We start from the raw sequence: 13,266 nt of genomic DNA on the forward strand, positions 1-13,266 counted from the left end.
GAAGAGGGGTGCCCCTGCGTGAGCTCCTGGGGAGGAAACTGTATCAGTAGACAGCAGACTGTCTTTCGCTGAGAAGGCCTGGGTCGGCAAGGGGTCCGAGGGAGCATACATGCATACATGACTGTCCTTCGGTGCTTCGGCGAAGCATAGCACCTCCCAAATCCCTGCTTCCTGGCCATGCATGACCGAGCCATGGGACCCCATTCTAACCCCCTCCTCCATCAACACACCACCAGGTGCGACGAGCATGATGGGAGCAGTGGCGCGCCGGCGCCGCCCACGCCCCCACCTGGCTCGGGGGTGCTGCTGCAGTACATGGAGGGCCTGGCGGCCACGCCGGTGGCCGCGCTGCCCGAGCCCGTGGAGGAGCTGCTGCGCCGCGCCCAGGCCCGGGCCCACGAGATGGTGGAGACGCTGGCGGCCGCGCCCGCGCACGCGCCGGTCGCGCCCGCCTTCCAGGGCCCCTTAAACGCCGGCCCGGACCCGGAGCTCTTCGCGGCACCCCGGCCGCACGACCCGACCGCGCCCTGGCGCACGCCGGGGCGCGTGGAGGCGTCGCCGCCGCCGCCGTCCGCGCTCTGGCGCCGGGACGCCGCGCCATATGCCCAGGCGCTGATCCGGGGCGTGCCCGTGGCGGGCTCGCAGGATGAGGCGGCACGGCACATGCACGGCCTGTTCCATGGCCAGGTGACGGGGGCGGCCTGGGGCCAGGGCCGACTGCAGCGCCGCGGCACCGCGCCGACCAGCGCGGCGGCCTACGGCTTCCGGCCGCGCGCTCCGACGGCCCCGCGGCGCGCGTGGCGGCGGCCACGCGCGGCCGCGCCGTGCCGTCCGCGCCCGGCGACGAAAGCGGCGCGGCGGGCGAGGCGCCCGTCTCCGCGCACGACTGGCGCGAGCTCCCCGGCGCGGCGCAGCACCCCAACCCAGCCGCCATGGCATATGAGGAGCGCATGCGCCGCGCGGCGCTGCGCGCGGCGGGCATCCCGCGCCACACCTCCGGCGCCTCGCTCCTGGCGGCGCCGCTGGACGTCGCCGCGGCGGTGCGCGACCTGCAGGCCACCTGGGCCGGGCGAGTGCGCGCGCACCAGGGCGCGCTGGGCGCGCTGCGCGCTGTGCGGCCCAGGGAGGGCGCCGAGCCCGCGGCCGCGGGCCCGGCCAGCCCCAGGCGCGCCTTCGCTGCGGCCGCCGTCGAGGCCATGCTGCGCGAGATGGACGCGCCCCGCGGGCGCGGTGGCGCGGAGTGAGGTGCGTGTCTGTGGGGATGCTCGGTGCCGCGGGCACTGACCCGACGGAGTTGCCGTGTCGGTTTTCCCTGCAACCGTCGAGGTGCAGTTGCTGCAAATGGTGCCCTCCAAAGCACCTCCCCCGTTGCCGTACCTAGACCTCGCGCATTCCCCCGCTTTCTGCTGCCACAACCTGCCATGCTCCCGATGCGTTTGTGTGGACCTCTCCCCCCTCGGTACCATCCTTTACCAGTGCGGCTTCTTCCTTGCAATGCACCCCATTCACGTGTGTTCGTTCCCCCCCTGCGCCCTCCTGTTTGGGCCAGCGTCGGCACTGTACAGCTTGCGACCTTGCACACTAAGCTCCTTGGTGTAATGTCCTTCAATTGTCAAGGCAGAGCAGAGCTTGCTTTCGTTACCTGATTGCCACACCGTAAATGTGCTTGGTGAGCACCATGGCTGCTGAAATCCTCTAGCCTGAAAATTGCTCTGGCAGGGACAGACCAACACGCGACGCGGCCTTCTTGTACTGGTCCTTTTGCCGCTGCTCCGGGTCGATGCCGATGTTGTATGACAAGAGCAAGTCCTGTGGTTGGTGTGGGGTGTTCCGAGGGAAAAAAGTGAGTTGTGCAAGGTGTACCCCCCCTCCAAGGCTGAATCACAATTCATGCTCGCCTGGCACACACCTTATGCTCGGTAATGCTGTTCAGGAGGAATGCATAGTCTCGGGCGAGCTCGGGGTCGCCTCCTGCCCGTGCTCGCTGCTTCAATGTCGTGCTGATGTATTGCTGGAAGGCCGGGTTGCCGGTGGAGGAGCTGACGTGCGTCTTCACCGCTCGGAGCAGACTTCGATACGCTCGCACGGCTTCGCTCATGGAGAAGTACCTGTAATCAGTCTATGCGGGGTTGTGATGAGGGCTGACACGGTCGGCGTGCTCGGAACCAGAGCGACAAGGGTTGGACTCCACAGGCAACCAAGTCAACTTTGCGACCCCTTGCTCCGCTCCTGATACAATAGTAAAATACCTAGATATACAGGTGGCAATTTCGATCAGCCCTGTAACAAAGAATCGCGTGTATTGTTTGACCAAGACATGCACTAGTAGGTTCATGGGGCGCGCATTGTCGAGATCATCGAATGGTGTCTGCAATGGCGATCGAATTTTGGCCTGGTCCAGCGTGCCAAAATTGCTAAAGTTGATTCTATAACAGTAAGATGTACTGCAAGTGAACGACATCGACGCCAAGGTGCTGTGCGAGTCTGCGCGTGTGAAAGAGCAAGACCCAGCTTGACCATCCCTCCTCCTGAGCTCGATCGATGTCCACACTCCCAGAAAAGATGCCATGACGCTAGGCAAGCGCCAAAGGCGCGCCACCGAGGCAGCGCATGGCAGCCATGCATCACCTGGCTACTTCATCGCCGTACATGCAGGTGCAGGCTTCCACAGCAAGTCGTCACAGCCTAAAGTAGCCCGCGGTGAGCCAAGTCAATGCTTCAGGCAGTGAGAAACAGGGCTGATAGAACCGATGCTTTGAATGAGATGAATCATGCGCACGCCGGATATGTTCGAATCCTGAGAAACTTCTGCAAGATTTCCAGCCCTCAGGGCAGCATGCAGGGCTGCAAGGAAGACCCTGCGAGAAGGTGGCACTGCCCTGCAGGCCGTCACCAACGCCATCTCTGTGCTCGAGGTGCGAGTGAGGGCCAGCACTTGTGGTCGTGGGGCGTGGGCAGGGCACTGTCTGCACGGCCGTCATCTCCATTCTGTGCCCCACTTCCCATGCCATGCAAGCCCGTCCCATCCCTCCGCTCCTACCCTCAAGCAGGATGACCCTTCATGCAATGCGGGACGAGGGTCGAACCTCACCTTCAATGGCAGCGTGGAGTGCGACGCTTCGGTCATGGCTGGCACCGCCTGCTATGGAGCGGTGGCGGCCGTGCCCGGGATTCGCAACCCCGTGAAGGCTGCCAGCCTGCTCGCCAGGGAAACCCTGGAGCCGCTGCCATGTGGCCTGATCCGACCTACGTAAGATTCAGACACCTTGCGCCAGACCCTGTGACTGCATGTGGAATGAAGGGCAGGGCCGCCACATGCACGGCATGGGCCATTGTGTGTTGTGCTATGTCCCAGCCCCATCTCGCCATGCCCCATTGCAGGATGCTGGCTGGCGAAGGGGCGCGCGTCTGGGCGGCACAGCGTGGGCTGGAGGCTGCTGAGAGCCGTGAGCAGGCAGCCCAGGTGGGGCAAACCTGCAAATGTGCAAAGCTGCCTGTGCCAATTCCCATACTGATACGAGCGAGGCCTACGACTCACAACTGCAGCCTCCGCCATGTTCCCTACAAACATCCACCCTGCCACCAGATGCACTCGACGCCGCGCGCGGTGCGCCAGTGGCAGACCTTCCAAGCCATCCTGGCCGATGCCACCGGCGAGTACTCCGGGGTGGTGTTGCCGGACTCGCAGCAGCAGCGGCTCTTCGACACCGTGGGCGCGGTGGTGGTGGACGGCAGGGGCCACGTGGCCTCGGGCGTCAGCAGCGGAGGCATTGCACTGAAGCAGGAGGGCCGGGTTGGCGAGGCGGCGCTCTACGGCGCGGGGTGCTGGGCTGAGGAGGAGGAGGGAGGGGCAGGAGAGGAGGAAGGGGCAGGAGAGGAGGAGCAGCAGCAGCGTGAGACCAAGGAGAAAAGCGAGGGAAGGAGGTTGCGCGGAGAGACTGGGGCCTCCGAAGCGGCGCCTCTGGGCTCCAAAACCAATAGCATGCACGGCGTCGCGGTGAGCACCACCGGGGTGGGCGAGCGAGTGGCCGCCTGCCTCCTCTCCAAGACCGCCGCTGACGCTGTGCGGGCCGCTGCGGGCGACCAAGGGGTGAGCGGCGCACTGCGCAGCGCCTTGAGACGCTCCGTTCTAAAGGTGTGGCGTCTGGGCCCGCAGTGGCAAAGAGGAGTTGCAGAAGGGTACCCCTTACCCATTGTGTATTTCCAGGGCCGGCAAGATTCTCTCCCTGCGCCGGCCCGCCTCACACACATTTCTCGCCCCCGATCCCTCAACACCGCAGACACCGCCGCCAAACGACGCTGGGGTGATCTGTGTCCTGGCCCAGAGGTCTGAGCGAGCGCACCCAGATCAGGGCTGCGAGGTCAAGGTGGAGTTTGGCGCGGCGCACTGCTCCCACTCCCTGGCGGTGGCGCACTGCGGGGCACCCCGGGCGGAGCCCAGCGTGCACTTCATGCCGGCGCTGGGGAGCAGGGACGGCCTTGACCCAGGGGCGACGGGCTCGCGCCCGGGCCACGTCGTGGAGCTGGCCCAGAGCTGCCGCTGGAATGTGGAGGAGCGGGGTTAGCGAGCGCTGCAAGTCCCGAGCGAGGCGTGGCCGCCCTCGCTGCCCTTTCCCCCCCTCGCCTCCTCCTCTGTGTCCCTCTGCTTGCTGCTCCCCTCGCTGCACTGGCATGCTGCGACTCTCTTTCAGTCCGCCTGCTCTATGCGATGGATGATGTGCACGGTCCAGTACCACCTGCGGGGCTTCATGGTCCCGACATTCCACCCCTCCACCCTTGCCTCCAGGCAGCCGCTGCCCCTACCCCCGGCCCCCCAAACTCCCGCCTCAGGCCAGGCCCACTAGCTCCTCGTCCTCCAGCGTGGCCAGCATGGCCAGCTCGTCCTCATCAGCGTCGGGGATGGCCAGCTCCTCGGCCTCGGTGTCGGCGAGGTCCTCGACTGCCGGCAGCGCCTGCTGCACCAGCTCTGCGCCCAGCAGCTCCAGCAGGTCCTCGTCATCCTCGGCGAGCGCCAGCAGCTCCCCCTCCTCGCCGGGCGGGGGTGGCGAGGCGTGCGGCGCGGCGGCCGTGTCGGCCCCGTCTCCGCCGCCGGGCTTGCGGGCGGTGGCCTGGGCCATCTGGGGGTGGGGGAGGGCGAAGCGAGGAGGTGAGGAGGTTGCCTGGTGTGCTTTGCGCAGAAGCCCAGGGAAAATCTGGGATGCAGAGCAGGACCCCCACCTTGCGTTCATGGCTACTTCTTTCCCCCAGCCCGTGGGGCAAACAGGCAAGGCAAAAGCTAGCAGGTCTCAAGTTCTGCCATGACAGCACCTGGAGGAGGGACATCCGCATCTCATGCAGCTCGTGCTTGACGGCATGCGTGCCGCTGAGCTGCTCCACATCCGCGATGAACTTGTCAAAGGGCACGCCCGGGAACACCCGGTCCTGGGGTCGACAGTGGGTGGAAGGGAGTGAGTGCTGTTCCATTCACTACAGCCTCGGGCAAGAAGAGCATGCTGCACACACCCTCTGCATACTCCTCAGGTTGACTTTTGCTGTCCCCGTGATCTCCTAGTCGTCGGCCTGGCATGCAGGCAAGCAAGTCCAGAAGCCCCTGATGCACTTCACAAACTCCCACCTGCCATCTGATGTACATCTCCAGCAGGCGGCGCAGGTCCCCTGCCTCATGGCCCTTCCCCCGGCACTGCTTTCGGAAGGTGTCGGGGAAGGTGTGGAAGACGTCTGGGATACCCCGTGTCCCCTTGAGCAGGTCCAGGGTCAATTTCCGTTTCTTGCGCTTCTCCTTCACCACCGCCGGCGGAGGGTTGCCGGCGTCCGTCATGGGAGGGGTGGATCTGTGCAGGAAAAAGAGGGAAGCATGACATGGCATGTGCCCTCTGTGTCCTGGGGTAAGAACCCCTGGATGGTCCAGAATAAAGTGACTCTGCTGACTATGTTGGGTCTCTTGGGAGTTCCTCCCAACATGGCCCACTCCAGGCGCATTCTCACCCGGGCGTGAGTCCCAGCTGACCATCGGCCACTGCTGCCCCGCCTTGAAGTCGAGCAGCGCCCGAGCTCCCGGGGCAGTCTCGTGCCCAGTGGCCTGTTTGCCCACATTTGTAGCAGCCGACCGTCTTCGGGGCCCCAGCCGTGGCGCCTCCCTGTTCCCGCTGCGCCATTCCTGTGCTTTCAGTGAAAGCAATCTCAGTCAGATTCCGCGTTTTGTATATGTGACCTGCCCATCAGGTCTTCCTGAAGACCACCCGCGATCAGCTGCGCAATCAAATTTCGGACTTCGCGCCCTCCGACCCGGCGCTATCGGAAGGGGGGTCGCCCGGGGGGTCCCGAAGGCCGGGGTGCACGACCTGCTGGCTCCAGGCACAGTCTGGCCATCAAGGGGCAGCAGGCACTTCAAAAAGGCTTTTTCAAGCTGAACACCAATTCTTGGGTGTGAGTTTTATGTCGGCTTGAAACCCTCCTCCCTCCAAGCTTCGACACCCAGGGGTGCCGCACCCCGGTCTCACCTATGCTCGGATCAAGGAGGCTCACAAAGTATAATGCAACATGATGTGTGGCGCTTTAGAGCTCATTCATGTGATCAAGAGCGGTCATGCGCGCCATGCATGACGCCCTTCTCCTCGCTGAGCGAAAGCAGGCGTAGGAGGACCTAGTTTCCCCTCCCCATGAGGCTGAAACTCTTGGTGGATAGGGGCCGGGACCTGGCCGCGGCTTTCCAGCGCCATGTGGCTGCCCTTTCATCGTCTGGAGTCGGAAGAAACCCAAGCTGGAGAGTGGGCGCATGGGCCAGCATGGATGCAAGTAAAGCAATGAGCCAGGCGGCACCCCCAGCTACCAAGTGGCTGATGTGCTTGCCTGCCACTCTGGCCGACCGGCCGCAGCCGCCTGGCACCACCACAGCCACTCCACCAGCTGGAGGGCCGAGGCAACAGCGCATGATGCCGGGGGTCAAGCCGGCGTGTCGCGCTTTCCACACGCCCCTCACCTCTCAGATCGCGGCCCTGGGGGTCGTGGATCAGATGAAGGACACTGGTGCCATCCAGCTCCCCGCCTCTCCGGGCCGTAATTTCTGGGAGGTGCGCTGACGCGGGAGGGGAAGCTCCTCTCAGACCGAGCATGTCTGGGCTGAGGAGATCGCTTGAGGTGCTACTGGCCTGTCGTTCATCCTGGTGCAGCACCGGCGGAGGATTGACCTCCACTGGCACCTATCCCCCTGGCCTCAGCCACCACACTCTCAACCCACACCCCCCACTTTCCCCCCCTCTCATCCCACCCAGGTGCTGGAGTTCAGGCCCGACGGCACGGTGCTGGAGACGTGGAAGACGCCCGATGTGCTGGGGCTGCACCCGCGCGACGTGTCGGTCTTTGCCACCGACAGCACGCTGACTCAGCGCGCGATGCTGGCGGTGCGCAACCAGGCTGTGCTGCTGAAGACGGAGACCTGTCGCGCGGTGCTGTACGCCGACCGCGCCGTGCTCTTCCCCGCGCACAAGACGCGGGCCACGCTGAGGATCGCACAGCAGGTCAAGAGCGCCGTCGGCCAGCGCTCTGTCCTGCCCTTCGAGCTCAAGGCACGGTGATGTGTTATTGGGGGCAAGGGGGGAGGGGCAAGAGGGTACTGGTGGCAGATGCCTGCCTGCTGACTGCCGGCAGGTTGTGCCTGGGCTCCCGCACAGCACCCCAACCTGTCGTGGCAACATAGGGCGGCGATAGGAATACCCAAAAGAATCCAACCCCCCAAAACACACACACCGACGCAGGTGCTGGAGGCGCTGATGGCGGAGAGCGTGCGCGGGCTGGAGGGCAAGGGGCGGCGGCTGAGCGTGGTGGCCGAAACTGTGCTGAACGACATCAACAGCAACTTCAGTAACTCCTCGGGCGAGCTGCAGCGCCTGCTGCCCATCCAGCGCAAGCTGACTGAGGTGCAGCAGGACGTGAAGGACCTGCTGGAGGCCCTGACCTGCATTGTGGAGGACGACGTGCAGCTCAAGCGCCTGTGCCTGTCAGACCGCGCGGCGGCCCTGGCGAGCGTGCCGGGGGCGGCAGGGCCCGGGGCGGTCGCCGGCAAGCGGACGCACAAGCCGGGGTTCAAGGAGCTGAGGGGGGCGGAGGGCGGGTACAGCAGGAAGGGGGACGGCGCTGGGCAGCGCAGCCCCGCCATGCGTATGGCGGCCGCCATCCTGGAGTCCTACGAGTTCAAACTCACTGCCGTGCACGTGAGTGATATTGTGGAGTGGGTAGATCTTGCAGCTGGCTTGCGACGGGGCGGGGGGTGGCGTTCCTGGAGGGCCTTACCACAGTTACGTACCGCTACTCGCACAGCTGCACGAGGCTGTTGCTGGACCTCCCCCTTTCCCCTTTCCCCACCCAACTGATGCCACGTCCATCACCACAAGTCGCCCATCCAACCCCACTCCATGCAGGGCTACCTTTCGGAGCTGGAGGCCAGCATGGAGCAGACCAAGACGGTGTGGCACATGCAGCTGGATCACCAGCGGAACCGGGTGCTGCGGGTGAACCTGCTGATGAGCATCGCATCCTTTGCGGCCATGTCCATGACGGTGCCGGCGGCCTTCTTCGGGATGAACCTGGACAACCGATTGGAGGTGTGCAAGTGGGGGCGGCGACCCTGAGTGGGATGATGAAGTCGGGAAAGCTTCACGAGCTCCTTGAGCGAGGTGCCCTTGGCCCTCCTTGGGCTCTTGCATCCCACGGCCCACCCGCACTCCCACTCCAAAGCCCCGCCTGATGCACCCAGTCTGACACATTCCCAAGCAAGTCCCTCTCCCAGGCTGCACCGGGCATGTTCATGTTTGTGGTGAACTGCTCCATGGGCACCGGGCTGCTCATGGGCGGGATGGTGTACGTGTACTACAAGTTCGGTCCCAAGCGGCGCTACAAGGCCCGGCTCAGGGACATGCGCTCGCTCAGGTGGGGTGGCTGCTGGTGCAGCTGTGTGGTGAAGATTGAGAAATGTGGGACAGAGCCATCTGGAACGAGTTGGTTGTGACGATCATCCTGGCGGGCACATCCCTGTCTGGGTACCAGCAGGGATCCATGCACATTACCCTTGGCACTTGGCTGTGACCTGGGCCGGTCTTTCACTAGGCTTCCCCTGTCATTCCCAGGGATCTCCTGGTGTTCCACATGGACGACATGGACGATGTGATCCAGGAGATCAAACAACGCGGTCAAGTGACCAAGACCGAATTTGCTCAGATCGTCAGAGAGGTGAGGATCATGCCATTCCTTGCGGTTGGGCCCAAGCTTAGTGTTCAAGGGTCGTGCTTAGCAACCAGTGATCTCCCTCTCTGCATCAGGGACGACCATGATGCCTGTCCAAGTTTGCAAGCCTTGATCTTGCTACAGTCGATCCAGGAGAGACCCATGCCCAGGACATGCACCAAATACATCCCTTACTGATCCCCACATGCAGTCTGTCCAAGGCAAGCCCATGAGCACCGATGAAATAAACCTCCTTTACAGAGTATTTGACAGCAATAAGGACGGGGTGAGTCGCCGATGTGCGGGCCCCGGGGTTCATTTTTCTGATCTGGACTGATAGCCTCATCACCACCGATTGCATTGAGCGGGTAGGGAGGCGGATATACTTTAGATGACACAAGCTGAGGAAGCACAGCAACTATACTACAGTCTTCCACTCTCAAACACTTGCTCAGATTTTTGTCTCTGTGGTGCCTCAAGCGTTTCCTCGCTCCCTCTCCAAACATTCTCTAATGCCATTCCCTTTCCAGCTCCTGGAGCTGTCGGAGCTGCTGAGGATGGAGGAGCACATGGACGACTTCTCAAGGACCCATCTGCAGTGATGGTCTGCCCCATTGAAATTGATCATACCTGTCCTACCGTCTCAGCACCACTCATTACAGATGTTTGTGTAGCACACTAACATCACCATGGGTAATAGGGAATGGAAAGGAACTGGCACCTCCACGGCTCATGAACAATGCAGACGGAGGCATGATCTTGGCGAGCAGAGCCGGTCGGGCACATGAGCCCGTGTCCCCGGCAGCACCGGAGCGGCAACATGTGTCGGCTGTCCGACTGCCTTTTTTTGTGTGTCACGATCTTGAGAAAACACACAAGCACAAGTGGGAAGGGGCGTGACTCCTGGCTGCGCACGTCGCCCGCAAGAGCTGCTTGCAACGCAGGCGTCGTGGGCTGGCGCTCATCTCTGTGCTTCCAGAGCTCAGCTCATGCGGCGGGGCAGGCGGCGTAAGTGCACTTGCCCCCCGTGGGCAGCGCCCCCGTCGTCAGGTTGGTCTCCAGGAGGACGGGCGACCCGTTGCCGCAGAAAGAGATGAAGGGGCAGATGGTGGAGGGGCTGGCACTGCAGCCGTTAGCGGCGGTGGTGCAGTCGGCGGCGGTCACCACGACGGGGTCGTCCTTGATGTTGCGCAGCCAGATGGGGGTGTGCGTTGCCTGCGAGGGGGCCGAGATGTAGGTGGGTGTCTTGGTGTGAAGGTGAAGGGCAATCCATTGAGGGAGCACAGGGCAGCAAAGACCATACGCCGCAAGGCGGCCCGATCGCAGGGGTTTTTGGCCGAAGCACATGCAGCACCCAAGCATCGCGATGGGCATGCAATCAAGTACGCACTTACACCCCTCCCTCGCACGATGCCGCTCACGGTGAGGGCCTCGGGGCGGGTGGTTGCCACAAGGTCCAGCAGGACCTTGCCGGGGCGGGGGATGGCGCCCTCGTACCAGTCCAGGCCGGCGGCGGCGGAGATCAGGCCGTCCGTGCGCAGGATCTGGATGTGTGGGGAGGGGCGGATGTGGTGAGGTGGGGTGGGTGATGGCAGGCTGCAAGCATTATTCTTTTTGTTTCACAGTGGCATCGCTGGCCTGTGCCTAGGGCTGTGTTTTTGGCCAGCAGCCGAGCAGTCGCACCCCGCAGTGCCTCCAAAACACACGACGACAGACACCCAACCATGCATCGCCCGCGAGAGCATGCTCTGGAGCCAATGAGTGCCCACAAATCCCAGCTGACCTTTCCGGCAGAGAACCAGACGTCCTCGGCGGTAGGGAAGACGCCCTCGCTGGAGAACTGCATCAGGAACTCGCCCAGGTGGTAGGTGGAGGGGTCGGCAACAAAGGTCTCGTCGATCACGATGTCGACCTCGGCCAGGACTGACAGGAAGGCCTCCAGGGCGAGGGTCTGGTTGGCAAAGGTCTCGTTGGTGCCCCAGGCAAAGGCCAGGTCGGAAGGGGAGAACTCGGTGGGCTGGACGCCTGGAGGAAAGGAGGGAGGAGGGAGAGTTGCGGTGCGGTGTGGTGGTTGAGGGGGTACAGAGGAATGCACAACCCTGCGCGGCAGGTGGCATCGAGCTTGAAACGCATTCAGATGCGTTGCTTTGCCAAGACCCTTTGCAGGAGTTCAAAGTGGGCACTGCAACTCCAGGTAGATGCCCCAAAGACACAAATCCCACAGGCACCGTGCCCTGAACTCGTTCCCCGCCGCACGCTCCCACACACACACACACACACACCCTCAATCTCCAAAATGTCAGTGTAGTTCAGGTTCTGGCCACCCGCGGCCTCCACCAGCTCGGTCTTGTAGGCCGCAAAGGACAGCTGGTACCACTCTTGGGTGCCGTACATGAAGTGGTTGATCCAGGCCACCACAGGCTTGGGTCCCTCCTGGGCCAGTGCCGCGGCCTGTGCATGGGGAGCGGCGGGGGCATCAGCGATGGAGCATGAGAAATCACCCATAAAGACGGCACTCTGTTTGGGTGGGTACCTGACGACGATGCTTGCCCTTCGCTCCATGCCAGGCAAGCAACAATTGCCTCGAGCACACCCACCTTGGTCTGCTCAAACTCGTTCTTGATGGCGGTGAAGAGGTTGGAGGAGTAGGCATCCAGGTTGAAGAAGACGCCAAGGAACTTGATCCACTCAGCCCTCTGCAGGAGACCTGTGGGGGGTGGGGTGCAGGCGGGGTCTGTGGTTTCATAGTCTGGGATCCTAGCGGTGACAGGGTACCTCTGTGCCCACCCTGACCTCCATCGTTCCACATAGATACCCCATCACACAGCCCTCCCGCCGCGCTTGCCTCGTGCGCCACTCACCCGGATCCTCCGTGGCCGAGAAGGTGAACTGTGTGGGCCAGGCGGAGTTGGAGGATGTGACCAGGCCGTCTGTGTAGGCGCCGATGGTGGAGCTCAGCAGCGTGGCATTGTTCAGGCTGAGGGAGTCGGGCGCCACACGGTTGCAGGACTGCACCAGCCGCTGGCCGCAGGGCGCCACCACGTACTCGGAGACGTCGTATACGCGGTCGGTCACGCCCAGCAGCTCCAGGAAGGCGTAGGGCACCGTCTCAGGGAGGGACAGACTGATCAGGGGGATGGAGAAGGGGCGGGCGTCGGAGGGGAGCTCATTGGCGGCCACGCTCACGCCGCACTGGGTGAGGGTGTATGCCTCCCCGGCCAGGGTGTTGTTCAGCACCTGCGCAGTGGTGAGGTGAAGTTGAGGGGAAGCCGAGACCTGGAGTCGAGGTGCTGCTCCTCAGAGATGGCGCTGTCGGCTTGGCTGCATGCATGGGGCTGTCCTTCAGACGCCCACTCTCAGCGCCAGGGCACCTTGTAATTATCGTAGTACGTCACGGTGAACCCGGTAGAAGTCTCCACCTAGGAGGAGTGGAGGTGTGGTGGTGGAGGTCTGGTGCACCTTCATTTGGCTGGGACAGCATCATGACTGCAGGGGGCAATGTCCATTCCGCAAAAGGAGGTTCGGATCGCCAGCGCCAAGGCCTCCTCACACACACAGGAGCTGCCAGTCACCCCCCAATTCGCAACCCATGTGGGACATAGAGGTGCAAGTTCGCCTGAAATCCCATATCAAGGCCGCACCTCGGTGTAATCGTCGCTGTTCACCACTGCGGTCCCAGAAATCTGAAACTCATTGGGGAAGAGGGAGGCATCCGTGGACGCGGTCGAAACCCTCACACAGTCGCTGTTGATGGGCCGCTGGAAGACAGAGGCTGCGGAGGCTGAGGCCACGAGGGCCACCAGCAAGATACATCTGCAAGTCATGGCGACAAGGGGGTCCGCGGGGCGGCGGCCAGGACTATCGGGCAGGCTTGGACGGCTCTGGTGTTCGCTGATTTCTATAATTATCGTTTTCCAAAAGGGTTTTTTTTGTCAGAGCCCGGTGGACTGCAATATTCAGAGTGAGCGCGTATTGTGAGTAGGTTTTTAGGGTGGGAACGTGCTGAGCCAGGCAGAGCATGACTAAAACAAGCATGGGTTAAGGTGA

At 63.0% G+C, this 13,266-nt stretch overlaps 6 protein-coding genes across 6 annotated transcripts in view; 3 read left to right on the top strand and 3 right to left on the bottom strand.

The window, feature by feature from the left end:
• Positions 1-1,244, top strand: part of F751_4306 (Activating molecule in BECN1-regulated autophagy protein 1) — a gene marked incomplete at both ends in the record, with an annotated part of 8,492 nt that extends 7,248 nt beyond the window's left edge. Inside the window, 3 exons of the mRNA XM_011403578.1 lie at positions 237-405; positions 460-687; positions 1,194-1,244. Of these exons, the coding sequence (XP_011401880.1) occupies positions 237-405; positions 460-687; positions 1,194-1,244 (448 nt within the window). The remainder of the gene's footprint in view (positions 1-236; positions 406-459; positions 688-1,193) is intronic.
• A 451-nt stretch (positions 1,245-1,695) lies between these two features.
• F751_4307 (hypothetical protein) lies at positions 1,696-2,098 on the bottom strand (the record flags this gene model as incomplete). The annotated part of the gene is made up of 2 exons (XM_011403579.1): positions 1,696-1,809; positions 1,910-2,098. The coding sequence occupies 2 exons, from the start codon at positions 2,096-2,098 to the stop codon at positions 1,696-1,698; spliced, it is 303 nt and encodes a 100-aa protein (XP_011401881.1).
• A 1,027-nt stretch (positions 2,099-3,125) lies between these two features.
• On the top strand, positions 3,126-4,565 carry F751_4308 (Putative threonine aspartase; the record flags this gene model as incomplete). Its single annotated transcript, XM_011403580.1, has 4 exons — positions 3,126-3,250; positions 3,382-3,463; positions 3,587-4,090; positions 4,281-4,565. 4 exons carry the CDS (start codon positions 3,126-3,128, stop codon positions 4,563-4,565), a joined length of 996 nt encoding a protein of 331 aa, XP_011401882.1.
• A 261-nt stretch (positions 4,566-4,826) lies between these two features.
• On the bottom strand, positions 4,827-5,818 carry F751_4309 (TIMELESS-interacting protein; the record flags this gene model as incomplete). Its single annotated transcript, XM_011403581.1, has 3 exons — positions 4,827-5,117; positions 5,308-5,421; positions 5,615-5,818. The coding sequence occupies 3 exons, from the start codon at positions 5,816-5,818 to the stop codon at positions 4,827-4,829; spliced, it is 609 nt and encodes a 202-aa protein (XP_011401883.1).
• An 841-nt stretch (positions 5,819-6,659) lies between these two features.
• Positions 6,660-9,821, top strand: F751_4310 (Magnesium transporter MRS2-4; the record flags this gene model as incomplete). Its single annotated transcript, XM_011403582.1, has 9 exons — positions 6,660-6,743; positions 6,987-7,070; positions 7,272-7,544; positions 7,755-7,973; positions 8,076-8,210; positions 8,418-8,600; positions 8,786-8,925; positions 9,123-9,225; positions 9,750-9,821. The coding sequence occupies 9 exons, from the start codon at positions 6,660-6,662 to the stop codon at positions 9,819-9,821; spliced, it is 1,293 nt and encodes a 430-aa protein (XP_011401884.1).
• A 385-nt stretch (positions 9,822-10,206) lies between these two features.
• F751_4311 (hypothetical protein) lies at positions 10,207-13,043 on the bottom strand (the record flags this gene model as incomplete). Its single annotated transcript, XM_011403583.1, has 8 exons — positions 10,207-10,434; positions 10,614-10,763; positions 11,003-11,244; positions 11,544-11,670; positions 11,817-11,926; positions 12,081-12,456; positions 12,591-12,638; positions 12,861-13,043. The coding sequence occupies 8 exons, from the start codon at positions 13,041-13,043 to the stop codon at positions 10,207-10,209; spliced, it is 1,464 nt and encodes a 487-aa protein (XP_011401885.1).
• Between the last annotated feature and the right edge of the window lie 223 nt (positions 13,044-13,266).

The sequence above is a fragment of the Auxenochlorella protothecoides genome (assembly GCF_000733215.1).
Source record: "Auxenochlorella protothecoides strain 0710 unplaced genomic scaffold scaffold50, whole genome shotgun sequence".
Taxonomy (NCBI): Eukaryota; Viridiplantae; Chlorophyta; class Trebouxiophyceae; order Chlorellales; family Chlorellaceae; genus Auxenochlorella; species Auxenochlorella protothecoides.